The 27966-nt window shown below is 45.3% G+C and overlaps 1 protein-coding gene across 3 annotated transcripts in view; it reads right to left on the bottom strand.

Moving 5' to 3' along the window:
* MMS19 (MMS19 homolog, cytosolic iron-sulfur assembly component) overlaps nucleotides 1-27966 on the bottom strand; it is a 210848-nt gene that overhangs the window by 166600 nt on the left and 16282 nt on the right. For all 3 annotated transcript variants that reach the window (XM_033940777.1, XM_033940775.1, XM_033940776.1), the window contains exon 2: nucleotides 2480-2528. Coding sequence is in view for 2 of the 3 variants with exons in the window: in XM_033940775.1 (XP_033796666.1) it covers nucleotides 2480-2528 (49 nt within the window). In the remaining variant the exon portion in view is untranslated. The remainder of the gene's footprint in view (nucleotides 1-2479; nucleotides 2529-27966) is intronic.

The raw sequence follows: 27966 nt of genomic DNA, 5'->3' as shown, positions 1-27966 counted from the left end.
ATCTTTGCGAACTTGGATTTTCAGCTCTGACAGAAATTAAAAAAAAAAAAAAAAAAAAAAAAGACTTCAGATGGTGGATGATGAAATGTGCGTTTGCTTGTTGACCATCAGACCATTTTGAGTTAATTTGCACTCAAAAACAAGCTCATCCATTGCACTGATTAGCAATTCTATCCTATTTACTTTAGTTTCATCGTTGTTACAATTTTTTTTTTTTAATCTTTATTGATTTTCCATTACTAACAAAAAATGCAACACAATATTCATATCAGAAACAACAACAAATAAGCACTTAAATTCAGTCAGTAGCAGTGCAACAATATAAGCCCTCCCCCACCCCACAATTACATCAAGGAATCACACTAAAGATATATCACTCCCTGGATGTGTTTGAATTATACCAACAAAAAGAAGGATAAAATAACTATAACAATTGTACAAAAGACGCCAATGGACCCCAAACTACATTAAATATCTTAGAATGCCCTTGTCGACATTCATTTTTCATACTTATAGCTTAAACATAAGCTCGCCCACCAAAAATTACAATTACCAGTACATAGCTTAAAGAACGTCAAATGAATATCACATTTCATTTTTGGTTGGTTTTTCAATTTTATAATTTTAATTACAAAGAGCAGCGACAAACATTTGCTTACAAGTGTGCCATAGCTAGAAAAGTTTGAGAGACACTGCTCTATTTGTATGATAGAGAAATCAGCCTTTGAGGTAGGCACTAGAGAATGACACGGGGAAAAAATTTGTCCCCGTCACCACTCCGTCCCTGCGACCACCATCCCTGCCACCGCCCCGTCACCGCAACCACTGACCCCGCCCCATCCCTGTGACTACTGTCCACTCCCTCCTTCCTAGTGTGAGGGAATATGCGCGATCATGGATCGCGCGGTCCAGAATCCCCCCTCCCGCCTGATCGCCGCGTCCTGCCATCTCCCTCCACCTCATCTTAGGTGCCTGCCGATTCTGACTTTAATTCTTCTCCCAGCCGCACGCTTTCGTTAAGCCACACATGCAGCTGCTTGAGCTGTTGAATCTTCTCCTCTGACCCAACTTCCTGTTTCTGGTTGCGCCAGAGGAGGAGATTCAACAATTTAAGCTGTGCGCGTGCGGCTGGGAGAAGAATTAAAGTTGGACTCGGCAGGCACCTAAGGTGAGGTGGAGGGAGATGGCAGGACATAGGATGCGGTGATCGGGTGGGGATGCTGGATCGCGCAATCCATGCTGGCTTCACTGCGGAGACAAGACCATTCACCGCTCCACGGGGCAGTGAATGGCCTTGTTCCCGCCCTCACAGCGACCACTAATTTTTCTCTCCCCGTTTCGGTGGGTTACCCGCGGCTAACAACCACCGTGTCATTCTCTAATAGGCACATTTATATACGGTTTTTGTTATACAGCCACACAGTATTTTTTTTGTAGTCTTAACTTCCCTTAAGGAGGAATTTATCAAGGGGGCGCGAACTAATTTATTATGTGCTAAATGATAAGATACCCATTTTGGGCCCTTTTTACAAAGCCACAGTAGCGATTGTGACGCATTCAATTCCTATGGGCTGTATCACGTTTGATATGCCGAGACTCACTACCGCAGCTTTGTAAAAGATTCCTTTGGACATCTTAGCATTTAGCACATGCTAAAATCAGTTAGTGTCCCTTGATGAATCCCCCCCTCTTATTAATTTTCTTCTCGTGAACTGCTTTATACACATAATATTGGAAACCACTTTAAACAAATGTACAGTTTGGATTAGCAGATTATGACTGAAATAAAATAAAACAGAAAATGAAGCTTTCAAATCACATGCAAGGCTGAAGCTCCAGGTAGAGAATGACATGGAGACAAATTTTTCCCTGTCCCCACAGGAACTTATTTTCTCATCCTCTGCGAGTTCGTTTCCTGTCCCTGCCCCATTCCTGCAAGATCTGTCCTCATCTGCACAAGCCTCAAACACTTTGAAATCATAAGTAGCAAAATTCTAGAGCTCAGATTGTGATGTCATAATGCCTCATCCCACCAATGCCTAAGCTCCGTTCTCATCTGCATAAGCCTCAAACACTTTGAAATCATAAGTAGCAAAATTCTAGAGCTCAGATTGTGATGTCATAATGCCTCATCCCACCAATGCCTAAGCTCCGTTCTCATCTGCATAAGCCTCAAACACTTTGAAATCATAAGTAGCAACATTCTAGAGCTCAGATTGTGATGTCATAATGCCTCATTCCACCAATGCCTAAGCTCCGTCCTCATCTGCACAAGCCTCAAACACTTTGAAATCATAAGTGTTTGAGGCTCGTGTGGTTAAGGCAGAGCTTACAGGAAAGGGGCAGGGACAGCGACAAAACCTGCGGGGATGGGGAGGGGAAATTGAGTTCCTGCGGAGACGGGGACAAATTTGTCCCCGTGTCATTCTGTAGCGCCAGGATTCAAATTAAGACATTTAGAGTATTAGGTTTACATTACCCAAGAGCTTCTACAACTTGTAGAACTGTACAGTTTCCAGCTTTCACCTCTAGAAGAAAAAAAAGAACAAACTCAGAAAAATCAAATCAGAAAGGACAGAAGGACAAAGATGGGGGGGAACTTCTCCGACATATTTTCTAGCAATACGTGGGGCACAACAATCTTAAGCAAATTCCTAAATATTCCCAAATACTGTAAACTTAAAAAAAAAAAACCCAACCCAGCAACTTGTCACCCAAGAGAAGTAAAAACTTTTCTGCTGTCAAATTGTTAAACATTTTTCAATCATCATTAAGAAGTTTTATTTAAAATAGAAATCAGATTCAAGTTGGAGTTGGGTATCTACAGGTAACGGTGGTCCTTCTAGAAATAGCTGGTGAGTGGCAATGCTCTGAATCTCCCCTGTAGGCCAAATCCTTCCAACCTACCCTGCAACATTGTCTCTGATGCTAAATGGTACCAGTAGCACTAGATCTTCCAGCCACAAAATTTGGCATTTTGACCTTTCAGCTCTCATATGCTGATGATCCCAATGGAAAGCTATGCGAGGGACTGGGCCTATCGATGCATGAAGTCTTGCAGGTCCTATGTTCATGACCGAAGTTGTTACTGCTACAGGATAGGACCAGTGCCATTTAGCAGAAAAAGCAGTGCTACACATAGTCCATGTAGGTTTATGACTGCAGTGGTGGCACTGTGATGCCTATGAAAATTTGGTACTGGAGAGAGATGCCTACATTGCCTATGCCAAAATCCAGGCCTGGGTCAGATGAAGTGTAAGAAAGAATAATTTATTTTTTATATTTTGAAAGGTTAATTTATTTCATTATAATATTGAAATTATTTTATATATGCTATTGTTTATATAATAAGTTAAGGAGGGGAGGAAATGATTGTTAATGTAATAATTATATAGTTAATAGTGTGTTTTTGCGCAGTTTCTCTGATATATCATTTGTATTACACTTTCAAAGTTTGAAAATCAATAAAGATTAAAAAAAAAGAAGAATGGAATCTGAAAACACCCAAGACAAAAACAGATGATGAAATGCAAAACTGGGTTTAACCAATGAATTGCACTGAATGGGGAGGAAGGAGACCTCAGAAGCTTCCGAGTCAAATACAAGAAATAGACTCTTTACCAGGCTTAAGTTCGGTCATTGTTCTGCAAAAATCCTCCATCCAGCCATTTATTTATCTTTTAGTAAAAAAATTTTCTTTTAATCTGATACTTTTTTTTTAACATTATATTTTAATGACTTGCTGATTGCAAAAAAAATATAGGGGGGTAAAGGGGGATAGGACTTGTATACTGCTTTTACATATTTTATGCTGGCTTTTACTAAACTGCAGTAGAGCTTCTTACCGCGGGCTGGCAAGGTAAAGGCTCCGAGGCTCATAAGAATTGAATGAGCATCAGAGCATGCTGGCCTTGCTGGTCCACGCTAAGAAGCTCTTTCACGATTTAGGAAAAGGAGCCTTTTAGGTACTTATTTTTAACCTGAAGCAATGAAGTGTTAAGTGACTTGCCCAGAGGCACAAGAATTTGCTGTGGGAATCAAACTCATAACTTGAAGGTGCTGAGTTAACTGCTTTATCCATTAGGCCACTCCTCTACCCATCCTATATAATAAAAGCCTAAGCACACATGCGCTTAGGATTTCGTGTTCCCTGCTGCAGTGGTGTGTGATCCGTGGCCGCCAACCCGGCGGCAGGGAATATTCTGGCCACTCCCCTCCTCCCGCCCTCACTCACCATGGAAGCCAGGCAAGCTCTCTCCCTGCCTGCGTCCTCGGCAGGGAACACACCTCCTGCCCTCACTCGCCGCTGCCGCCGCTGCTGCTGCTGATCCTCCTCTTCAGAGCAGCCTGTGATGGTGGCTGGCTTTAGCGAACCTCGCAGGCCACTCTCCAACCTCGGTAGCACGTTCCCTCTGACGCACGGGATCGTGTCAGAGGGAACGTGCTACCGAGCTGGAGAGTGGCCTGCGAGGTTCGCTAAAGCCGGCCACCATCGCAGGCTGCTCTGAAGAGGAGGATCGCCAAAAAGTAGTCCTGCATTTGTGGCAGCAAAGAGAATTTATAAGTGGAGAAAGAGAAATATTAGGAAGGAAAAATTATGTTCTTACCTGTTAATTTTCTTTCCCTTAGACGCAGCAGATGAATCCAGAGACCAATGGGATAGCTCACATCTACCAGCAGGTGGAGATAGAGAAACTGATTAACAGGTGATCCTATTGGCTGGCACTCCTCCTGTCTCATCAGTATAGCTCCTTGCCCAAGCACACGTAACCAGCAATAGGCATAGCATGTAAAAAACTTCTTTCCCATAACACATCTCAAAATGCAATAATACAGAAAACAACCTGCCATAATAACAAACTGCGAAAGTTGCAAAAGAAAAAACCGACAGACAATATCCAGAAAGGGTGGGGCTCTGGATTCATCTGCTGCGTCTAAGGGAAAGAAAATTAACAGGTAAGAACATAATTTTTCCTTCCCTAGCAACAGCAGCAGATGAATCCAGAGACCAATGGGATGTAGCAAAGCAATCCTCAATCTGGGTGGGAAGCAAACGCCGCTTCCGCAACAACCGAAGCACAAAACGCCCCTACCGCATGCGCCCCCACATCCAAGCAGAAATGCGGAGAGAAAGCACTCTCGGAAGACCAATTAGCCGCCAGACAAATCTCCTCCAAGGAAAAAACCTCTGGGCCGAGCCCAAGAAGTAGCCATTGCTCCAGCGGAATGGTCATGAAATTCTTTCACCAACCGCTTCCCTGCCAGCAAGCAAGCATAAAGAATGTCCTCCTGGACCCATTGAGCGATGGAGGCTTCAGACGCCGCCAAACATTTGAGGCGTCCCTTGAAGAATATAAAAAGGAGATATAAACAACTAAAAGTTGTTAGAAACTGAGCTCACAGAGAACTCTATGTACATATCAAAAAATGCAGTGAATAAAAGCACTGCTCCCAATTTCTCCTCCCAGGAAGAAGGAAGGAAAAGCGAGCATGACATAAAAGAAAGGATGACACCCCCCTAGAAAGAAATAATGGTACCATCCGAACTGATACTCCATATTTCGGAAATCAGAAATAGGAATCCCCGTTGAACAAGGCCTGCAACATAGAAAACTGCAGAGCTGAAGCCTGGCCACAAGAAACCCCATGTTCAACGGTACAGCCCTTTAGAGTCCCAAAAGACAAGGATGAAATGAAGCCTTCGGTAAACTGAAAAGAAGTACGTGAAGATTGTACTCCAAACCGGGCTTTCTAAGAGGCGCATGAATATACCGCACTCTGTTTAGGACCTGAACTACATGAAGCTGAGAAGTAAGCGAAGAGCAATATACCTAGCCCTTGTAACAAGCCAAGAATAGCACTAGAAGCTGAAGGGAATTGAACGCTAAGCCCTCGGCAATACACCTGTGCCAAAAAGGAACTCTGGAGTGGTTCAAACGTTAAGAAGCACCCAGGAAAGGAAAAACCTCCAAAAGGAAGCAGAAGCCACAGGAGAAGACGTCCGTAGCACCTGGATAAGAGAAGAAACAACCTGCTTCGCATAACCCTTACACGTCAGCCAAGATTTTTCAAAAAAACTAGGTCGTAATACTAAAGTAGTACAAATATCCATGTTGAACGGACCCTAGGCGAGCAAAGCCGGAGATACCAGGAAACTTCTTAGTCCGGCTGTCGAAAGACTCATCAAATCCGCAAAGGATGGCGCCGCCAATCCAGAGATTCTACAAATACTGTGCCCGGAAAGCGAGCTCGAGGTGGCAAATCCAAGCCATCATCAGCCTGCGGAAAACACTGAAAAAGAGAAGGCAGAAGCGAGAAAGGAGCCATGCAGCTACCCCCTCTAACTCCCACTCCCTGGGCCCGCCGAAGAAGCTAGGAAGCTTAGAATTGAGAGACGAGGCCATGAGGTCTAGGTCAAGCAGATCTCACATCCATAAAAAGAGCTAGAACGCTTGAGCCACAAATCTCAATATCCAGGATGCAGGAGATTACACTATTACTAACATGCACACTTTCCAGAGCGTACACAGCGCTGTACACTGTCACATACAAGAAATGGGCCATGCTCAGATTCCGCGGAGAGAAAGTCTATCCAAACTCTTATCCTGATCCATAAAAGGATCTGCCAACAGAAGACGAAGATGAGAGTCCACCCATTGAAGCAGAACAACTTCACCTGCCAATGAGTACAACACCTGCTGCCCAAGCAGTAGAGAAATACCCCCATCCTAATACTGACCAAAAGGACCCTTAGCGGCAATCCGGAAGAATGATCTGAAGCTCCAGAAAGGTAGCCTGACCCTGCTCAAGAGCAGAAGAATGAACAAGTACTGAGTCGCCTCTGAAGACCAGACTCCAGGAGCTGAGGATGGAAGCCACGGAGCCCCCCAATCCGACAGCCCGGGATGGTCGGTGGTCATGAGATAGTCCAGCAAAGACCGAGGCATGCCTTGAAAAGAGAAATCGCGCTGAGCCACCAAATCATACAGAGTGATGCAGGAGGAGCATACCAAATAATTGGTGCCCTGAGATACCGGGAACCACCGGAACAAAAGCGACTGCTGTAGCGTAAGAAGGGGAAAGCAAGCCGAAGTCCCCAGTGGAGTCAGCAATATGGATCCCAGAAACTTTACAGAATCCCATACTCTTGGTCATGGTAAGCGAAGAAGAATACCAATCTGAGACCGAGACCCCCACGTCCAAGTCTCCGGAAAGAAACACATGTCTCTCCTATAAGAATAAAAACATCACCCAGATATACCTATAAATAGTACAGGAGAAAAGAGCGCTGTGCAAATTCAAAGATGCACGTGTAAAGAACTGAGGAAAAGATATCACCCTTTTCGTGTCAGTCAAATGGCCCGACTGGAAATCGTCCGAATCAAGCAGGCAGTCAAGAAGAAATTAGATGAATCGCCTGGTAGCGCCAAAATGGTACCACCGCCCACATCACCTAAAACGTTCGTGAAGCCTTGAGTAGGTGAAATGGCATGTGCCAAAACCGAAAGCGCCGCTCCAAGAGAGGCAGGCAAACCAAGTGCCGATTCGGAGTCCATAGAGAAAATGTAAATATACTCCCAGGTTGTCTGCAGAAATGTGTAACCCCGAGAAACTAATTCAGCAGAATGGGATCCAGCCTGCCCAATGGCCCCGTCTCGGGCACCTAGCAGTAAGTGGAACAACGTCCCTTAGTTCCTGAAGAACTACAAGAACTGTCCTGAGGACCAGTAACACTGAAAAGGGAAATACAAAACACAGAGACTCCAAGAACGAACTGGAAACCTGAGGAGGATGCAAAGATGCAAGCATCCTGAAAAATTTTCACAGCCCCCTGACCTGATATTATAGCATCTTCTCCCTCATGAGAAAGCCTGAAGAGTCATTGGAAGAAGTCAAGATCCCCTCAGAATGAAGTGCAGAAGGTCAGGGAATGGCAGGATGAGACTGTAGGATCTGCAAGAAGAGTCTCCTAGGAAAAATCAAGTTTCACAATGTAAAGAGGAATATACTGGAACCATGAAAACAGTACTAACCCCATGCAACATGAGCGAAATACGTATGTCCTTTAAAGTGAATACGTACTAGACTCAATCAAGGTGTTGCATCTACCGCCCTGTGGAAAACAACAGCATCCTTACAGGTAGCAGACAAAGCTCATATCGCTAATGAGAGCTTCAGGGATGAGGCTAACAGCCACATAGCGCGTGATCCTCCGTGGGTTTGATAGAATAGGTGACTGGCTCCTGGTTAAAAGGAGCTGTACAGCCCTTCCTGTCTGTTCGGGGGAGCCCGTCTAGCATGTGCCATGAGAAAATGGTGACAGGAGAAACCAGCGTGATAAGCATGGAAATCTGAAGTCCAGTCCCCCTCAGAAATAGAGAAAGAGAGTCCTGGCCACAGGAAGATGCGCACTGTCATTATGCCCACAGAGACAGCCCAAACTTGGAAACTGTTTGTACTACCTTTAGGCATATATATCCTGTGCCACTACTAGACACATGCAGCTCAGCACAGAGGCCCAAATAAGGACAGTTACCAACAGACAAAGGCTCAATCTGCAGGGACCCCCAAGAGAGACAATGAGATACCTGTGTGAAATACAGGGCACTATCTTACTGCTGATCTCACCGTGCCGTGAGTTGCCATATGTCGCCCCAGTCCGGAGACAAACCGAGACTGGGTGACCTAGCACAGGTCAGAGTCTCTCTGGTAAACCCCTTGAGTGCTAACTCCAGAGTCCGATTAAACAAGCAGTTTCCTTCAAGGGAGTACAGCAGGAACACAGACATAAACATATAAAGCTGCCCAAGCTTGTCCCAAAGCTGGTGAAACACATACAACTTGTCTGAACCGGAAAGGAGAGAAGCCTCGGCATACCCTGAGCAAAGTCAGCTGGAAATAAACTACCGGAACGCCGCAGCTCTCCCACCATCGCCGGAGACCCAAGCACACGCCTGATTCTGACACGTGGCCGCTGCATCAACGCTCCTAGAAACATAGTCGGATTCAAGCCTCGCAAAATTTACCCTGCCGCGGCTTGCATAGAAATAAAATCAGACTCAGGGAATAACCAGAAGAACGGCCCACAGCGCCGGAAAAAACATGTCCCATCTCATGCTGCTATAAACTGGCACCTGCACAATCAGCTGCACATGGCCGTGACAAACACCGATAAAAGAGAGCCTCAGAATAAACAGGACTACTGCTGCACTGAAACCCCAACAATGAGAACAAGTGTGAGCAAGAAATCGCACCGCTACTGCCGCGCTGTAACCAACAAGGAAACCAAGCGCGTGCATGCAAAGGGCGGGAAGTCCCGGCTCCCTCCAAGGATTTCTAGTCATAAAACTTAGCCACAATAAAATATCCATGCCTTAAATGTACGATGACCGAACCCACAGTACTAAGACTCCCAAACAGAACCTGAAGTTCAAACAACTGTAAAAGCCAGACATACTCACAGCTTGTTGTTAGGACCGGTTGAAGCCAGTTTGCAGCAAAAGCATGGCATAATGTAGCAACTGTGGTCTCTTTTTTTTTTTTTAACAGAGAAGGGAAAGAAGAAAAAAATTGAGACCCAGTCAGACCCTCTAGCAATGGAGGGAGGGTGAGGCAGGGACAAGGGGGGGCCCAAGTGTAACCTCTAAAGCCGGCACAGTTCAGCCGGACACCCCTATCTCACTGAAGAGAAAAATCTCAACAGGAGAAATAGCACTGCCAGCTCACTGAAGAGAAAATCTTAACAGGAGAAACAGAATGGCAGTCTCACTGAAGAGAAACCTCAACAGGAGAAAATAAAGTTCCAGCCACAGCCAGAATTCAGGAGCTAGTTGAATAGCGACCTTTTCCTGCTGGGAGATAGAGATTACTGATGAGACAGGAGGAGTGCCAGCCAATAGGACCACCTGTTAATCAGTTTCTCTATCTCCGCCTGCTGGTAGATGTGAGCTATCCCATTGGTCTCTGGATTCATCTGCTGCTGTTGCTAGGGAATGTGACATTACCCCATGACGGAAACTGTGAAGGTGATTATATATGAAGTTTGATTATACTCATGTAAAATCCTCTTCTAAGGAGAGGGCTCTGCTAAGGGTAGCCAAATCTTTTCAATTTTAGATCTCCTAGGCGAGAAAGAAGTTGCCAGACATTCATATCTGTGGGGGACTTGGAGGGGAAGGGAAATACCACTGCTTCTTCTGCAAAGGAAAGTGGGGGGGGTAGGGAAGGGAAGGGGGGGGGAAATGCTGCCACTACTTCACAGGGATCTGGAGGGGAAGGGAAATATCACTGCTGCTTCTGCAAAGGAAAGTGGGGGGGGGGGGGGGGGGGAGAGAGACAGAAAGAAATACAGACAAAGGAGGCCAGGGAGAGAGAGAGACAGAAATAAAGACAGAGAGGGGACCAGAGAGACAGACAAAGGGTGCCAGGGAGAGAGAGAGAAAAATAGCAGGAGGGAGACAGAATGAAAGGAAGAAAGAGACAGGAGCAGGGAGAGAGACATAAATAAAGAAAGAAAGACAGACAGGCATATATTCTAGCACCCTTTAATGTAACGGGCTTAAACACTAGTCCCAAAGAAACCTTTAAATAGATTATTGTTTGATTAGTACAAGGCACTTATCTCATTTTGACGCAACAATGCCCTTTACACCATATAGTTACAATGGCTGGTCAGCTCCTACACATCTGCAATTCAGCCAAACTTAAATAAAAAAAGCATCCCATTAAAAGGATGTAAACCAAAACTTAAGACATAATGAAAAGCCTTGACTTTCTGCTTTTCTTGGGGAGCTGCATACAGCTACATGCACGCAAGTCATAAAAATATAATTTAAAAAAGTTAAAAAAAAAAAGATTAAAAGAAAACATTTTTACTGAAGGACAAATAATTGGCTGGATGGGAGGTTTTGGGTTTTTTTTTGCAGAACAATGATCAGGCTTAAGTCTCTTAAAGAGTCTCTATCTTGTGTTTGACTCAGAGGCTTCCGAGGTCTTTATCCTCTCCACACAGTGCAAATTCGACCATGTGACTCCTTTGCTTTTCTCTCTCCATTGGCTCCCGTTTTATTTTAGAATTCAGTTTAAGTGTTTATGTATTGTTTTTAAGATTTTACATGGTATCTTTGCTCTGGAATGTTTATAGATTTTCATATGCGAGAGGCATTCATCGATTTAAACTTTCTCTTCCTTCTAGGAAAGGAATTCAAGGAGTTATGAATTTTAGCAGCTCTCTGGTATTTAAATTTCCCCAATTATGGAATGAACTTCCCCTAATTTTGAGGTGTCCCAGTTACTTCCAACTCTTCCGTAAACTTCTAAAAACTTTTTTATTCGCTAAACATTTAGAAAACTAACTCTCTTGTATTTCAGTTTACTTTATTTTTTAAATTTATTGTTAACTGATCCAAGATGGCGTCAGGCTGGACGCGCTGAGATGCCGCTCTGAGGATTTTTCTCAAACAATTTTCAAACAATTTTTCAAGCGGTTCAATTACTTACCCGATGCCTAAACGGAGGGGCCGTAGTGCCGCTGGTGCCTCGCGGCCCACGGCCACCCCCGCGGCTGGTGACATCGGGGAACTCATCAGACGGATGCAGGGTATTTTTTCGGCGTCGGAGGGAGGCCCGCAGAGGAGTAGCGGCGTCAGTGAGGCCGTGGAGATTCCTCCGGGATTGGAGACATCTTTGAGCCCCGACGTTAGGGCGCCGCCCCCGCAACCTCAGCTAAGCAGCTCTCCAAGGGGTAAGGTAACCCCGGAGGTCGGGGTCTTGTCTTCCCCTGAGGCAAGTAGTCCATCACAGAGCCTGCTGACAGGAGCTCCTATGGATGTGAGCTCCTTTGAAGAAGCTGAGGGGGAATCATCTGAGAGGCGAGTTAACCTTCAGGGACAGCGTCAAGTTATTCAACTGGACGGTGAGCACTATGACATTTCTTTACCTGTAATTTCTCTGGAAAAACCCTCAGAAGTAACTCTGGACTCACTATGGGATCTTATGGCCGGACTAGTGAAGACCATAAGTCCCAAACTTCAGTTAATTGAGGGGAAATTATCTCAACATTCTACTGAACTTAAAGAACTGAAAAAGGATATGACTGCCTCTAATTCCTCTGTTCAAAAGCTTGAACAGGACATTAAATCATCCAAACAATTACAGGAAACTTTAATGAAAGATAATATCAATCTTAGAAGAAAGATGGAGAACTTAGAAAATAACTCGATACAATAACTTAAGAATCATTAATTTTCCTAGGCTTCCACTGACACCTCCTAGAGAAATGTTTAAAAGATATTTTCTTGAAGTTTTGGGGGCCTCAGAAGATTCATTACCTCCTTTATCAAGAGTCTATTATTTACCTAATAAGATTAAATTACCAAAAAAGCCGTCGGATCAAGGACTATTGGATGTATCAGAGTTATTGGAAAAATCAGATAAAGAGGTTGTAGAATCGAGCACTTTGATTATAACAGTAGCTCTCTCTATTGATAAAGTATGGTTGTTAAAACTGTTCTTTAAAAATAGACAGAAAGAATTTATGGGTTGTAAAGTGCAGGTATTTCCTGATTTATCACGAGAGACGCAAAGGCGTCGTCGTGAATTTCTTTTGTTGAAGCCAGGTGTTATATCTTTGGGTGCTACTTTTTATTTGCGACACCCTTGTAAATGTATAGTGCATCACCGATCAGTTAAATATGTTTTCTTTGAGCCTAATCAGTTGACTTCTTTTTTAGCGCTCTCCCGATTGGAGGTAGAAAAATCAAGCTCTATGACTATTGGTTAATCCCAGCAATCAGCCTTCCAGCTAACTTTATGAAAGAGTGTACATTAAGTTCAATTCTTCTATCTTTGTTTTATTTATAAGAAATCTTGGATCCAAATTTGAGGACTTGAGCATTTTAGTTAATATATGATTTAATGTTATTGGAATGTTTCTTGCTTTATGTAGAATTGCTAATTTGCTTTCTGTACAAGGTATTCTTGATTATATGATTTGAAAATCAATAAATATAATTAAACATAAATTTATTGTTAACTGCGTCGAGCTTCCTTTGGTTGAAGACCCGGTATATGAGGTTAAGTTTTAGTTTAGTTTAGTTCATCAGATCTTTTTGTTTTGAGATTTAAATTTAGCAGATTTGATTGCATCTCTGTTGTGACTGAACATGAAACACCCAGACAGATAAGGAAAATTATTTTGGTCTCTCCTAGAACCTAATCTGGTGAACAATTCTCCATACCTCAAACAAGTTACTTGGTCATTTTGACACCAACACATCAGAGAGAAGGACAACGCAAAAGAACATTGTACCCAAGACTCCTCAAATGAGATTTTCAACATGTTGCTCCAATTCTCTTTGCCTATTTCGGTAGTGAACAGCCTATAGTTGAAAGTGGGTTACCACAATAGCAGAAAATGCTATGTGTAACATCACTTCACAGTAGCTTAGAAAAAAAATCACCCAGATGTAATCCCGCTTATGGTTAAACCTATGGGCTTGCACAGGCAGTCAGGGCAGTGCTGTTACTGGGGCAGTGTTCGGGGCAGTGCTGTTACATGCGGCAGCGGCAGCCTCTTCCCTCCTTCCCTTCAGTGCGAGCCCGTGGGTTTAAAGCGGGGCTGCACTGCAGCGTGCAGCCCTGCTTTAAACCCACAGGCTCGCACTGGAGGGAAGGCGGCAGAGCCAGGGGGAGCAGAGAGGACATGTCAGGCAGGCATTCGGGGCAGGCAAGCCCAGGGGTGCAGGACCGCAAGAGCCGAGGCAGGCAGATTGAAACAGGCAGATCAGGGATGCAGGAGGCGTTCGGGGCTGCAGGAGATCGGAGCCCGACAGGGTAGAGAGCAGGGCAATAGAACAGGAGAGTCGGAAGGACGTTTTCGACTGCTCCCCAGCAATCGCTTCTTCCGTTGATCGGCCAGCCCTATCAGATGTGAAATTTTGTGTAGTGAATCAGGTCTCTGTCCCATTTGCATGCGTTTCTCCTCATTTGCATGCATGGATTCGAAGCGGATTGCAGGAGAGGTAAGTGAATCAGGCCAGAGGGAAATTTGCTCGTTAAGGGGTCGCAAACAGATCGGTACACGATCGATTTGCTTAGTGAATCTAGGCCTTTATTGGGCTCAGAAAAGAACTAATTTCTTTGCCAATATACTGTATAGAGAGGATTAAAAGATCCTGTTGAATTGTGTAAACACATTTCCTTTTGTGCACCTTATATCAGTGTGTTTCCTATTTCTTCTGCAGATTACAAGACTGATGCACCTACTGATACTCAGCTCAGCTGAAAAATCTTTCAGCTCCTGAAGCAACCATCAGAAAGTTACAAAATCTTGGAAGTTCCCTCAGACACACTGTAATAAAACACAAAGCAAACAAAGATACGAAGAGGGAATCAAAAACTATGCAAAGGAGCACTGCCCGTGATATTCCCATTTGGAGTTATACAATCCATCAAGACTGAAGAAAGTTGTCTTACCCAAAACAGCAGCAGGAAATGCTTCTTTTTTGAATTGTAATTTTGTTCTAGTTAGGTAAACTATTTAGAATACCCAATTTTTAAGCTTGTTGTATACCGCCTTGGGTGACTCTTTCTTCATCAAAGGTGCTTAATAAATCTCAATAAATCAACAAATAGTAGATCCTTCTTAGGTCTTACCTTTGGATTTGAGTTGGACTCATGCCTTTTCAGTTGTAGTTCGATGCATTACATTAAGGTATACCCCTGTCCTACTCTTAAGGTTACAGGTAAGTCATAATCAACTTCTGATGGGCAAAGATGACTTAAGCCTTCATTTGCAACCAAAATGGGTGTTTCCCCAATTTTTTTTTTTTTTATAACAGTCCCTAGTCCAGCCATTGCAGTCATGACCCTAGGTTTGTTACCAAACAACTCAGAACTCTAGTATCACAGAAAAACTGTAATTCAGATAACAAAGGGCGCAGCATAAATATTTCAACACATGTCAATACTTCTTCACTAACTTTATACATTTTTTTTTATTATTAAATGATCAGACCCTCATACAAACCTATGGGATAATCTGCCTACGTATTCTTTCCAACCCATAGGAAACTGGAAAGAATTGTAGAAAAGGAGTTCGAATGAATTGTCTCAGACAGACAGGCAAATAACTCTCCAAAAATGTAATGGAATGAGATGAAACTTGGTATGGTAGGAAAGTTGGTGAAAAATGACAGGCTGACAATGGGTCAAATTGAACCAGAAGCTGCAGAGGAATAAGATTCCCCCCTCCCCCAATCCTAACAATTAGCATAATTACTAGTGAGCATGTACTGGATAGGGTCCTGGTAATAATCAAATGCTGCAGACCAATTAATACTTTATATAGCCTGCTCTTGTCTCTTGAACGTTTCTCTGTGTCGAAGTGGCATATGGTGCCGAAATGTTGAGAAAGTTTATATTCCACACCCTTTGATGACATGCTGGAGCTAAATGAGATTTTCAGGCCTTCATATTGCACACTGAGTTGTGAGGCAAAGTTTGCAGCACTTGCCTCCAACCCTTCTGGCATAAGCAAGAGGCACATGACTATGATATCCTGAAATAGCTCACAGCATTTGCTCCAGAAGGGCTAAATCAGTGGTTCCCAACCCTGTCCTGGAGGACCACCAGGCCAATCGGGTTTTCAGGCTAGCCCTAATGAATATGCATGGAGCAGATATGCACGCCTGTCATTTCCATAATATGCAAATCTCTCTCATGCATATTCATTAGGGCTAGCCTGAAAACCCGATTGGCCTTGTGGTCCTCCAGGACAGGGTTGGGAACCACTGGGTTAAATGACAGGGTAATTCCATCAAAGGTGCAACACAGTGCCCACATTGCTGCACAGGTTGAAGGGGAAGCAGTAAATTTTCATCCACTGGCTGATATTGCTCTATTGTGGTATGTTTTTGTAAGTTATTATGTATGTTATGTTGTTACCCGCTTTGAATTGTAGGATATCTCCTTTGCTATTTGATATTGTTCTGGAACCTTTGCTACTGGCTATTCAACAGGCAGAGGAGATACAGGGTATTTCTTATGCAGGTCGGGAATATAAAGCCTCTGCATATGCAAATGATATTTTGATTCATTTGAGGAATCCTGAATCGACCATTCCACATTTACTGGATTTGATAGATTTGGAAAATTCTCTGGTTACAAAATAAACTGGAGTAAATCAGAGGTTCTTCCATTAAATGTGCATTGTACAAAAGGATTATTTGATACATTCCCTTTTATTTGGAAGGAAGATGGTATAAAATATTTAGGTGTCTGGAAGAAATGATGAAAGTAAATGAAAAATCCTTATTGCTAAAGGTCACAGAAATGTGTGAGCAATGGAACCCTCTACATCTGTCTTGGTGGGGGAGAGTTCAAACAGTCAAGATGATGATTTTGCCTGTGGTTTGCTACCAAATGGGTATGTTGCCAGTTTATTTCAAGGGTCCTTTTACAAAAAGTTAAATAATATTTTGACAAAATTTATTCTCGGAGAGAGCGAGAACTAGAAGGCCTTGAGCATGTGCAGATGCTCAAGGACCAGCACAAGGAAGAGAGCAGATCTTCGGGCACCAGCACCGGCATGTCTACTGCGTTGGTGCTGGTGCCAGATGTAAGACAATGTGTTTGGGTGGGTGAGTGGGGGATGCCAGATCGCAGGGGATGGCGTAAATCGAGTCAAGTTTGGTTTCCAAGGCGCCAATTTTGCAAATGATTTGCTCGTCTTGCAAAACACTAGCAAATCGGTGCACTCATAAACCGAGGTTTGACTGTACTTCTGTTCTGTGTTCACGGATGAAAATCCTGGAGAAGGACTGAGATTATCTGGCAAAGTTACACATGAGAATGGAGTAGATGACGCACTGTTCAAGGATTACCTTGTCCATTCCCTCCAGCATTTTGGGAAGAAGCTTTTAGAAAATATACATTAAGCAGGTCTACAATAAATTGTTTTCTAAGCAGCCCATAGAAAGGGTGGGAGAAACTTCTCTTAGCCATGATGCTTGGCACCCTGATATTTTTAACATGTAGAATCAGACAGTGCCATCTCTCGGTGAGAGAGTAAACGGAAAAGGAGGATGCCTTGTAAAAGATCCTGTGCCACCAGCACTGACTAATTGACTATGCGGTGAGATCAGCCCAAAAAACTCATCAAAGCCTTCTAAGCTGGGCTGGAAAGCCCCAATTGGGACCTGAATTTCCACATGAGGACTGATATTTAATGATAAGAAATACAAAAACAAGAGGGGCAGCAACAGTGCTATGTATCTCCTGTTGACTGTTGTCACCAGGCCCCAAACTGGAACCCTTATCTGCAGCTGGCAGATCCTCTTCAGATTCCCCAAAGCTAGTTCAATCCAGTTAAAAGAAATGAGCATTAGAGCTAACCCGAGAAACGCCACAGTTGTAAGGTGGTCACTGACGGAATTCTTTCCAATCCCACTGCATGTAAATAAGACCTAGCATGATTTTTAAAGATGCTCCTAATAAAAGCCCTATCCCAAAAATAAGCCCTAGTTAAGATCAAACCCTAAAGAGCCCCCCTCCCCGCCCCCAAATGTCCCCGATACTCCCTGACTCCATCCCTGACACTAGTGCTATCTGATTTGCTAAAAAAATTGGACTTATCGATTCAGCAGCCTCCACCCCTGCTGCTTTAGGAGGCATGTCAGTCTTACGGTGGGAGGGTAGGTGGGGTTCTGCTGCACAAGGGGTTGGATAAGAGAGGAGGAATGATGCTGCACATGGGGGGGGAGAGAAAGAAAATAGGAAGAATTGGGGTAAAGGAGAGGAAGGGAGAAATGATTGTTGTACATGAAAAAAATAAGACATACCTGAAAATAAGCCCTAGTGTGTTTTTTGGACCCAAAATTAATATATAACACTGTCTTATTTTAGGGGAAACACTGTATATATGTATTTTTTGTGTCTGGTGTGTGTGTCTGATCAGGAGAGGAGACTACAGAATGTAGTTTTGAAAGGTACAATTACTTAATCACAATGCTAGTGTGAATTCGTGTATGTTTACTGCAGCTGTGGAAACAGTTTCTCTCACAGAAATGTTTTATGACACTTTTGTAAAGGGATTTCATTTATTTTTGCTTCCCATTAGATGCAGAAACTAATATCCAGATCACCTCTTCCTTTCCTGTGACTAAAGCTGCCTTCCTATTAGTCATATCCTACCTATGGTCTCTGCTGATACGGTAGTTACAACAGAAGCAGGCAGGGAAAGCTCACTCAAGTGGAAGGGGGGGATGACTACAGAACTGCAGATGTGTGGACATTTTTCTCAGTTTAAAACCTCTGTTACCATATTTGTACATTTCACACATTAATGTAAAAATTCTGTGGACTTCTGGACCCCCCCCCAAAAAAAAACAAAAAACCCAGACAGTTTGCAATCCCAATCCTGAATATCAAATGCGCCCCTCCCTAAATATGGACATGTATGTGTGTATGCCAGTAGCTTAATCTGACCAGGTTCATGGCTGCAAACCACACTCAGGGAAGGCCTGTTCCCACCAGAGCTCGGAGAAATTATAATCACGCCTATACTGAAGGATCCCAAAGGTCTAACAAATAACCCATCAAATTACAGACCAATCGCTTCTATCCCAACATACGTCAAAATAATAGAAGGACTAGTTGCACAACAAATGTCCACTTACCTTGAAGCCCACAATATCTTACATCCATCCCAATCCGGATTCAGAACCAACTACAGTACAGAAACTCTCCTGGTATCTCTACTAGACATAGCTCGAAGTCACCTTAGCCAAGGAAACAGACTGCTAATCATCCAATTTGATCTCTCAGCTGCATTCGATCTAGTGGACCACTCTATACTTCTCCAAAAACTAGACGCAATAGGAATTTCAGGTAAAGTTCATAACTGGTTCCAAGGCTTCCTTAAAACTAGAACATACAGAGTCAAATCTAAAGACATTCTATCTGAACCATGGTCCAATCCATGTGGAGTACCACAAGGCTCTCCCCTCTCTCCCACACTTTTCAACCTATTCATATCCTCCCTAGGCACCACCCTAGACACCCAAAATATTACTTCTTTCAGCTACGCAGACGACATAACCATCCTCCTTCCATTCGACATACACAACCCAATCTCCACAGAACGCCTGAAAACTACATTAGAAACAGTGGATAAATGGATGACAGATCACAAGTTGAAGCTGAACTCTGACAAAACCAAATTCTTATTACTAGAGAAGGACAAAAAACCATCCCTAACAGAACTGGAAGTAAACTCAATCAAGTACCCTATACAGAACTCCCTCAAAATCCTAGGAATACATTTAGACAGATGCTGCACAATGCAAACACAAATCCTAAAGGTCACCCAAAAAGCATTCTTCACAATGTGAAATTTAAGAAAAATCAGGAAATTCTTTAACAAAGACCAATTCAGGATCATTGTCCAATCCCTTGTGCTAAGCATTGTCGACTATTGCAACAGCCTCTACTTACCTTGCCCGACCAACACAATAAAAAAACTACAGACCATCCAGAACACAGCCCTCAGACTCATATACTCACTCAGCAAATACGACCACATTACCAATGCATACCTAGAATCTCACTGGCTACCAATAAAAGCAAGAACACAATTCAAACTCTACTGTCTCATTTTCAAAGTAACCCATGGCACGGCACCCAGTTACCTAAATAACCGTTTTCATCACTACCACCCACCAAGAAGAAGGAGAACACAGAACCTTTTCACCTATCCACCACTCAACGGTACTTGTCGTAAGAAACTCTACGACAACCTCCTGGGGACACAGGCAGCTAAAATAGACTCTGACATCTCAAAATTACTGACCAAAACAACAGACATAAAAGAGTTCCGCAAAGAAATAAAAACACTACTGTTCAAAAAATATCTCCCATCACTCTAACCACCACCCAATGAGTTCCCAACCAACGACTTCGGAAACACCCATCTATAATATCTCTTTGTCTGTGACCTAAAATGTACTGTAACTCTTCTACATTACACCCGATATAAACGATCGAGTTGCCATGTATTACCTCTGCAAAATACACTATCTTCTGTTATATGTAATAACTTATGTGACAAGTATTATCTTCTGTGAACTTGAAGTATCATAACTCTTTACTGTTACTGTAATATACTCCTATCCTGAAATGTAATTCTACTGGAACTACCCAGATATCTTCCATAATGTAATCCGCCTAGAACCGCAAGGCACAGGCGGAATAGAAATCCCTAATGTAATGTAATGTAATGTAAAATAGATGCTACTTGGCATTTACACATAGTAAGCAATAAGAAAGCCGCCCAGTTCTTGAAGTCATTTTCAGAGTAGAATAGCAAAAAATTAAATTAAATGATTCAGAAATATTAACATTCCCTGTGGGTGTGTCTGTTGGGTCCACATGCATGACCGTAGCTAGGATCAGAGCCAGGGGGGGTACAAATGATCTTAGACTGAGAGAACTACACTGGGATTGCACTCGAGCTTAAATACATGGGCATAAGCTGAGTAAGCAGACTTAGGGCTCATTTTACAAAGGTACGTTAGGGCCTTAACACGCAGAATAGCGCGCATTAGCCGCTACCGCCTCCTCTTGAGTAGGCGGTAGTTTTCGGGCAGCGCAAGCTAATCCAGTGTGTGCACTAAAAACACTAGCGCACCTTTGTAAAAGGAGCCCTTATAGTCACTGTTTCACTTAGAACGCCAAAAACCAAGTAATTACAATAAACTGCTATAAGTCACTTCACAAAGCTGGTTTTAGACCAGTGGTCTTGTACTCAAACCCTTTGCAGGGCCACATTTTGGATTTGTAGGTACTTGGAGGGCCTCAGAAAAAATAGTTAATGGCTTATTAAAGAAATGATAATTTTGCATGAGGTAAAACTCTTTATAGTTTATAAATCTTTCCTTTTGGATAAGTCTTAATAATAATATTGTAATTTATAGGTAGAAAGAAACTGTTTTATTTTACTTTTGTGATTATGATAAACATACCGAGGGCCTCAAAATAGTACCTGGCGGGCCACATGTGGCTCCCGGGCTGTGAGTTTGAGACCACTATTTTAGACCAACTGACTGAAGACTGAAATTGAATAACAGAAGCAGAGCACTAATTTTATATGTTTCCAGAGTGTAGAGGCATCCATGTTCCCTCACCCTACCCTTCCACTTCTCGCATCTCTTCCTCCATTCCCACCCTCCTTTCTGGTCTGCGTCATTTTCTTCCTCTCTCTCACTTATGGGTCCAGCATCCATCTCTGTCCCCTCCCCTTCACCCTGTGAATCCACCATCCATGTCCCCTCTTCTCCCCCCCCCCAAAATTGAGGTTCAAAATCTGTTCCCTTCCCTCCTATCGCAGGTCTGCCCTCACTCACTCTCCAACCCCTCTCCTCCCCACCCCCGTGGCATCTCCCTGCCGTCCTGCTCCTGATCCAACAACCCCCTCCTTCCCCCAGAATGTATGCAGGTAAAACTAGTCTCAGTTAAGATACTGGTCTTTGACTAAAGGGCCGATGCATGAGCGGACTGCTGGTCACGATGGACCACTGGTCTGACCCAGCAGCGGCAATTCTTATGTTTCTTACTCAAAGGCCAGCCAGCAGAGGAAACGCTGTAAACAGGCTGCTTGCAGCAAGCCCCTTTCCTCTGCCATGCCACTTCCAATGTGGCAGAGGAAAGGCCCTAGTGGGGCTGGCCACAAGCATTTAGCATTGCATTTGTTTTTCAGTCGGTTGTGGGGGGTGCAATTGCACCCCGCTGGCTACGCCCATGTATGCATATGTTTGAATGTGTGTTGGGTATGTGTTGTGTTGTTGTGGGGTAGCAAGTTTGGGTGTATTTCATGCCTGGAAGATGAGGAGTCAGGCCTTTTGATGGGGGAATTAGCTCAAAGCAACAACAAATAAAATATGCAGAATTTTTTATTTAATTTAAAAAACAGAGAATCTCCACAGGAGTAAGACCTGATCTCTGGAATGAAAGAATCTACCCTTATGAATCAAGCTGGTCCCTTCAGAGAATAGTTTGTATTTTGGAAATTCTTATATAAAAGTTAATTACAACGTGATGTACTGAAAAAGTATTTCCTCGGAAATGCGAGCATTTCTTTGGAGGCTAGGCCTCGTCTATTGCCAAGTTTATTATATTCCATAATAATGCATCAGAAGGAATCCATAGGAGGGGAATTTCAATGGACTTACACTGGAGCTCAACAATTCTCAGGTGCCAGGTCTCCACGGAGCCTGAGATTTTTCTTCCTTTCCCTTAAACACCTATTTTCTTCAAATCTGGCACCATGCAACTCTCGGTAACTTTGAGTCTGTGATAGACAATGCCTGGGTTGGTCTCACAGTCTTCTAAGACTTGAAAACAGGACACCAGCCAGGGAGTTCAGATATCAGGTGACTAAAACTTACAGTTGGTCCTGCAAAGCCAGCCTGAAGAAAACAGTTTTTTGGGAGCAGCAGCACTACGGCTCAAACCAGCTAGTGGATCACAGGAGCTAACTAGTTAAGAAATGTCTGAATACTGTAGTTAGCAAATGATTACTTAAATGACTGGGAACAGGCTGGTGAGGAGGAAGTAGGAAGAAAACAGGAACAAGGGAGGGGGTGTTCTGTTTGAGAGAGACTGGAGAAAAAGTGCAGGAATTTAGAGCAAAAGAGGAGACTTCTAAACACAGATTAGGAGGTTCAGATTTGGTCCTGGGGATATAGGAACAGGTGAACCAGCCATAAAGGGCCCCTCTGACAATAAATAGCCAGAGCAGGACCCTGTTTGAAATAGAAGTTGCTTACCTGTAATGGTAGTTCTCCTTGGACAGATGATCTTACAGCCACACAAGAAGGTGACGTCCCCGTGACGGAGCCGACCCGGCAGTCTAAAAGCTGCAAAGCTAAAGAGCTTTGCGCATGTGCCAGCCCTCCCGCCCGAAAGCATCCCACCTGGCCCCTATATAAGCACACCCCCAACCGACGAAAACAGTTAGGTATAAAGCTGGCGGCAACAATAGGGGAGGCTGGGCGGGATTGTGTGGCTGTAAGATCATCTGTCCAAGGAGAACTACCGTTACAGGTAAGCAACTTATATTTCTCCCTGGACAGAGATCTTACAGCCACACAAGAAGGTGCCTCTCGAGCTGAAGGTAACAGAATAACCACATGCTATTATAATAATAATAAAGATCTGTTACCTGAGACGTAGAGGAGGAGGGAAGTTGACGCCTCATAATGCCGCTTGCAGGACCGTAGAACCCAGTGATGCATCTGCGCCGGATTCTACATCAAGGCAGTAGTGCTTGGCAAAAGTATGAATACTGGAACAGGTAGCCGCTCGACAGATCTTTTGGAGAGGAGCGAGGCGAAGGTTAGCCCAGGTGGTAGCCGTAGCTCGGAGGTCATGAGCCGTGACATGCGGAGGGATCTCCTGAAGAGCAGGACTGGAGGCGGAGGCGTAACAGTATGCAATGAGCTGGGTAATCCAAGAGGACAATGTCAACTTCGAAACTAGTCTAGGAGAGGAAGTCGGACGGATGGAGAGGAACAACTGAGACGGGCGCTGAGGAGTCGCAGTTCTGTCCAAATAGAGGCGGAGAGCTCTGGCACAGTCCAGTGTGTGGAGTCTTTCGGCCTCTGGCGAAGGGTGAGGGGGCGGATGAAAAGTAGGCAGCACAATGGATTGGTTCAAATGGAAGGCCGAGACTACTTTGGGCAGGAATTTAGGATGAGTCCGTAACAGCACTTTGTCATGAAGAAATTGGGTATAGGGACTATAGGATACCAAGTCATGGAGTTCTCCAATGCGGCGAGCCGAGGTAATAGCTACCAGGAATAGAGTCTTCCAGGTAAGAAATTTGAGTGGTATAACAGAGAGAGGTTCAAATGGGGGAGCCATGAGAGCCTGCAGCACGAGGTTGAGATCCCAGACCGGCACCGGAGCTCGGAGGGGAGGATGCAGACGAAGAAGTCCTTTGAAGAAGCGCTTGACCACAGGATGGCGTACCAGAGAGACCGCGTCCACGGGGTCGTGGTACACTGAGATGGCCACCAGATGAAGGCGAATGGAGTTGTAGGATAATCCGCAGACTTGCAAAGATGTAAGGTAGCGGAGGACCTGAGCCAAAGGCGAGGTGCTGGGGTGAACAAGACGGGTGGAGCACCAGCGCTGGAAACGGGCCCACTTGGCGGAGTAGGAGCGTTGAGTCGCAGGAGCTCTGGAGGCAAGAAGGATGTGTAGGACCTCCGGAGGGAAGGCAGAGTCCCCGGTCAGCGTGGGAGCAGGAGCCAGGCTGTCAATTTGAGAGACGGAAGATTGGGGTGTAGCAACTGGCCGTCGTGTTGTGTGAGAAGATCCGGGAACTGCGGGAGGATCCAAGGAGCCTGAGAAGCCCGGTTGAGGAGGACAGGGAACCAGGCTTGTCGCGGCCAATACGGTGTGATGAGGATCAGGGAGGCATTGTCTGCGATGGCCTTTTGAAGAACTTTTCCAATCAGAGGAATCGGAGGAAACGCATAGAGGAGATGCTGGGACCAGTGGAGGAGGAACGCATCGTCTGCCAGACAGGTTGGTTCTCCGTACCTGGAGCAAAATCTGGGACATTTGGCGTTCGTCTGGGATGCAAAGAGGTCGACGTGAGGAGTGCCCCATTTTGCAAAAATTTTTCGCGTAACTGTGCTCCGAAGCGACCATTCGTGAGGACTGAGTTGCCTGCTGAGTCTGTCTGCGAGCAGGTTGTCTGTGCCCGGAAGGTAGACCGCCTGCAGGGCGGAGTGGAGCTGGAGAGCGAGGTTCCAAATGGCGACTGCTTCACGGGATAGGCGAGAGGAGCCCATCCCCCCCTGTTTGTTCACATAGAACATGGCAACCTGGTTGTCGGTGCGGATTCGGATGATCTGACTGTGCAAGTGGTGTTGGAACACCTGCAGAGCAAGATGGATGGCATGCAGTTCCAGGAAGTTGATGCTGCAGCGAGCTAATGCTGGGGACCAGGTGCCCTGCGTGGACCAAGAGAGGAGATGAGCGCCCCAGCCTTTCTTGGAGGCATCCATTGTGATGGTGACAGTAGGCTGAGGAGGATGAAATGGAAGCCCGTGAGAGAGGGGATCCATGTGAAACCACCATTGCAAGTCCTGAAGCACTTGGAGCGTTAATTGTAGTTGCGTGGAAAGAGGCTGAAGGAACTGGTTCCAATGGGTTTTGAGAAACCATTGGATAGGTCTCATCTTTAGGCGAGCAAACTGCAGCACTTGCACTGTGGCCGCCATGTGTCCTAGCAAGGTGAGAACGTCCCTGGCTGTGACCCAGAGCCCTGGGTACCAGGTGGACATCAGCTGTTGGATGACTTGTGCTCGCAGTGACGGGAGGAAAACCATAGCCTGCTGAGTCTGAAAAGTTGCCCCGATGAATTGCAGCGATTGAGATGGGAAGAGATGGGACTTTGGAAAATTGAGGAGAAATCCCAACTGTAGAAGGAGGTTGATGGTTTGGCTCAAAGCGTGGCGGGTGAGGCAGGGCGTCATAGCCGAAATGAGCCAGTCGTCCAGGTAGGGGAAGATGGACAGGTCCTGCTTGCGCAGATGCGCTACTACATTTGGAAAAGACCCTTGGTGCTGACGAGAGGCCAAAAGGGAGAACCGTGTATTGGTAGTGAAGGTTCTGAAACACAAAACGGAGATACTGCCTGTGAGAGGGATGTATGGGAATATGCAGATAGGCATCCTGAAGGTCTATGGACGTGAGCCAAGCGTCGACTTGGAGCAGAGGAGCAATGGCGGAGATCGAGAGCATGCGGAACTTCTCCTTCAATATGAATTTGTTTAGGTTCCGTAGGCCCAAAATCGGGCGAACGCCCCCTGTCTTCTTCGGAATGAGGAAGTATCGGGAATAGAACCCCTGGCCCCACTGGTGTTCGGGAACCGGCTCTACGGCCCGAATGTCCAGCAACCGAGACAACTCCTGTTGCAAAGGAAGCAGGTGAGATGGTTGAAGTGACTGGTGGGAAGGGGGGCACCAAGGAAGAGGAGCCAGGAAGCGAAGGCGGTATCCATGTTGAATGATGCGCAAGACCCAGGTGTCTGTGGTTATATCCCGCCAGGTCTGGAGAAAAAACCTCAACCGACCTCCCACCGGAACAGCGGGAAGGGGAGGGTTGTCAAAAAGAGGGTTGGGGCTTCTGGCCCGCAGGTTGAGCGGGTTTAGGAGAGCAACGGTCTCGCGGGGCTCTGTTGGAGGATTGCTGCTGATAGGGCCGAAACTGCTTCTGCGGATATGGAGCAAAATGTCTGGCAGAAGAAAACGACTTCCTGGGATTGAACTGCCGTTGAGAAGGTAGCTGCTTCTTAAAGGGCTGTTTTGAGTGATGTGCGGTATCCTCCTCCAGAGCATCCAGTGTGGTGCAATCCTCTTTAAGCCCCTCAATAAGATCCTTAACCTTGTCTCCAAACAAGCTGTCTCCGAGACAAGGAGCATCCGCCACCTTTGCATGGATGTCTACCCTCAGTTTAGAGCATTGCAACCATGCCAGTCTGCGGGTGGAAATACCTATAGCCACTCCCCTCATGGCGGTATCAAAGGCATCGTCAGCTGCCCGGATAAGGTTCTTGGAGCATTCTTCGAAGTTGGAGAGGACGGCATTAAAAGCCTCCTGCGTGGGCACCGCTAAGGTCTCGACCAGTTTTCTCATATCCTCCATGTTAGAATAGAGGTATTGGGTGTAGAAGAACTGATGGATGGCAATTCGCCCAGACATCATGAAATTTTGGTATGCTCGTTTACCCATGGAGTCTATGATGCGCATCTCACGGACTGGTGGAGTAGATCCGAAGTCTTTGGAGGACTTGGATTTCCGCAAGGCAGAGCAGACAACCAGGGATTGGTGAGGGAATTGAGTTTTGCCAAACCCCGCTACATCCTGAACCTTGTATTTATGTTCCAAACTGCGTTTCGTGACCCGGGACAAGTAGGAGGTGGTCCAGATGGCTTTCTGAGAATCAGCCAGAGTAGCATGAAGGGGCAAAGATACCACTTCTTTTGGAATATGAAGATACTTAAGGACCTGAAGTCTCTGTTCCCGGGGGTCCGGTTGGGCCGTGGTGGTCAACTGTAAAGAAGACGCCATCTTGGATAGGAAGCGTGGGTAGGAGGTGTCTTCCGGGGGTGATGCCCTATCCCGCTTAGATGGAGTGTCTTCATGAGCCAGAGAAGAGAGCAGGGGATCCGTCTGCAGATCAGGCGAGGGAGAGCGCGAGGAGGAAGCATAGTAGGATTCCAGCTCCGCCGCCATAGAAGAGGTAGTGGAGACAGAGTCAGAGAGATGGGCATCATGCTGGACCAGATGAGGTGAGGATGTAAGCTGAGTGCCCTGTTCAATAGGCTGAGCGGAGAGGAGCGGAGGAGATGCAGAAAGCAGTTGTTGTTGCTGAAAGAGCTGGAACTGCTGGAAAAGTTGAAAAAGTGCAGGCTGCATCAGAGGCTGAGACTGGTGAGAGAGCTGGGGAGGATCCTGGGTTGGAGCAGCAGCAGCAGACAGTGTAGGAGGAGAGCCCGAGGAGGAGGAGGAACTAGAGGAAATAAGATGTTTAGATTTCCTCTTCAGTTTCCTGGGTGGGCTGGCAGAAGCAGAGTGCAGATGCCGGTCTGGGGAGGCAGAACGCTGGGCTGCAGGCTCTGTACTAGAAGGAGCACGGTGCCGACGGCTGGAGTCAGTCGGTGCCGAGGGCGGGACCGAGAGTGAGCGATCCGGCCGGGATTGGCCAGTGGGAGCAGTCACTGAGCCAATAGGCAGTGGAGGAGCAAGGGAGCCAATAGGCAGCGTCCCTGCGTGTGACGTCATCGGCCCCGACGTGCCACACGCAGGAGACGCTGGTGCCTGAGCTGGTTTGTCAAACACTAACCCATCACTGCTTCCCCCCTCCCCAATGAATGTGCAAGACCCCTTCAACA

The sequence above is a fragment of the Geotrypetes seraphini genome, chromosome 4 (assembly GCF_902459505.1).
Source record: "Geotrypetes seraphini chromosome 4, aGeoSer1.1, whole genome shotgun sequence".
Classification (NCBI taxonomy): Eukaryota; Metazoa; Chordata; class Amphibia; order Gymnophiona; family Dermophiidae; genus Geotrypetes; species Geotrypetes seraphini.
The sequence above is the reverse complement of the archived record's forward strand: the minus strand, read 5'-3'. Positions and strand labels throughout refer to the sequence as shown.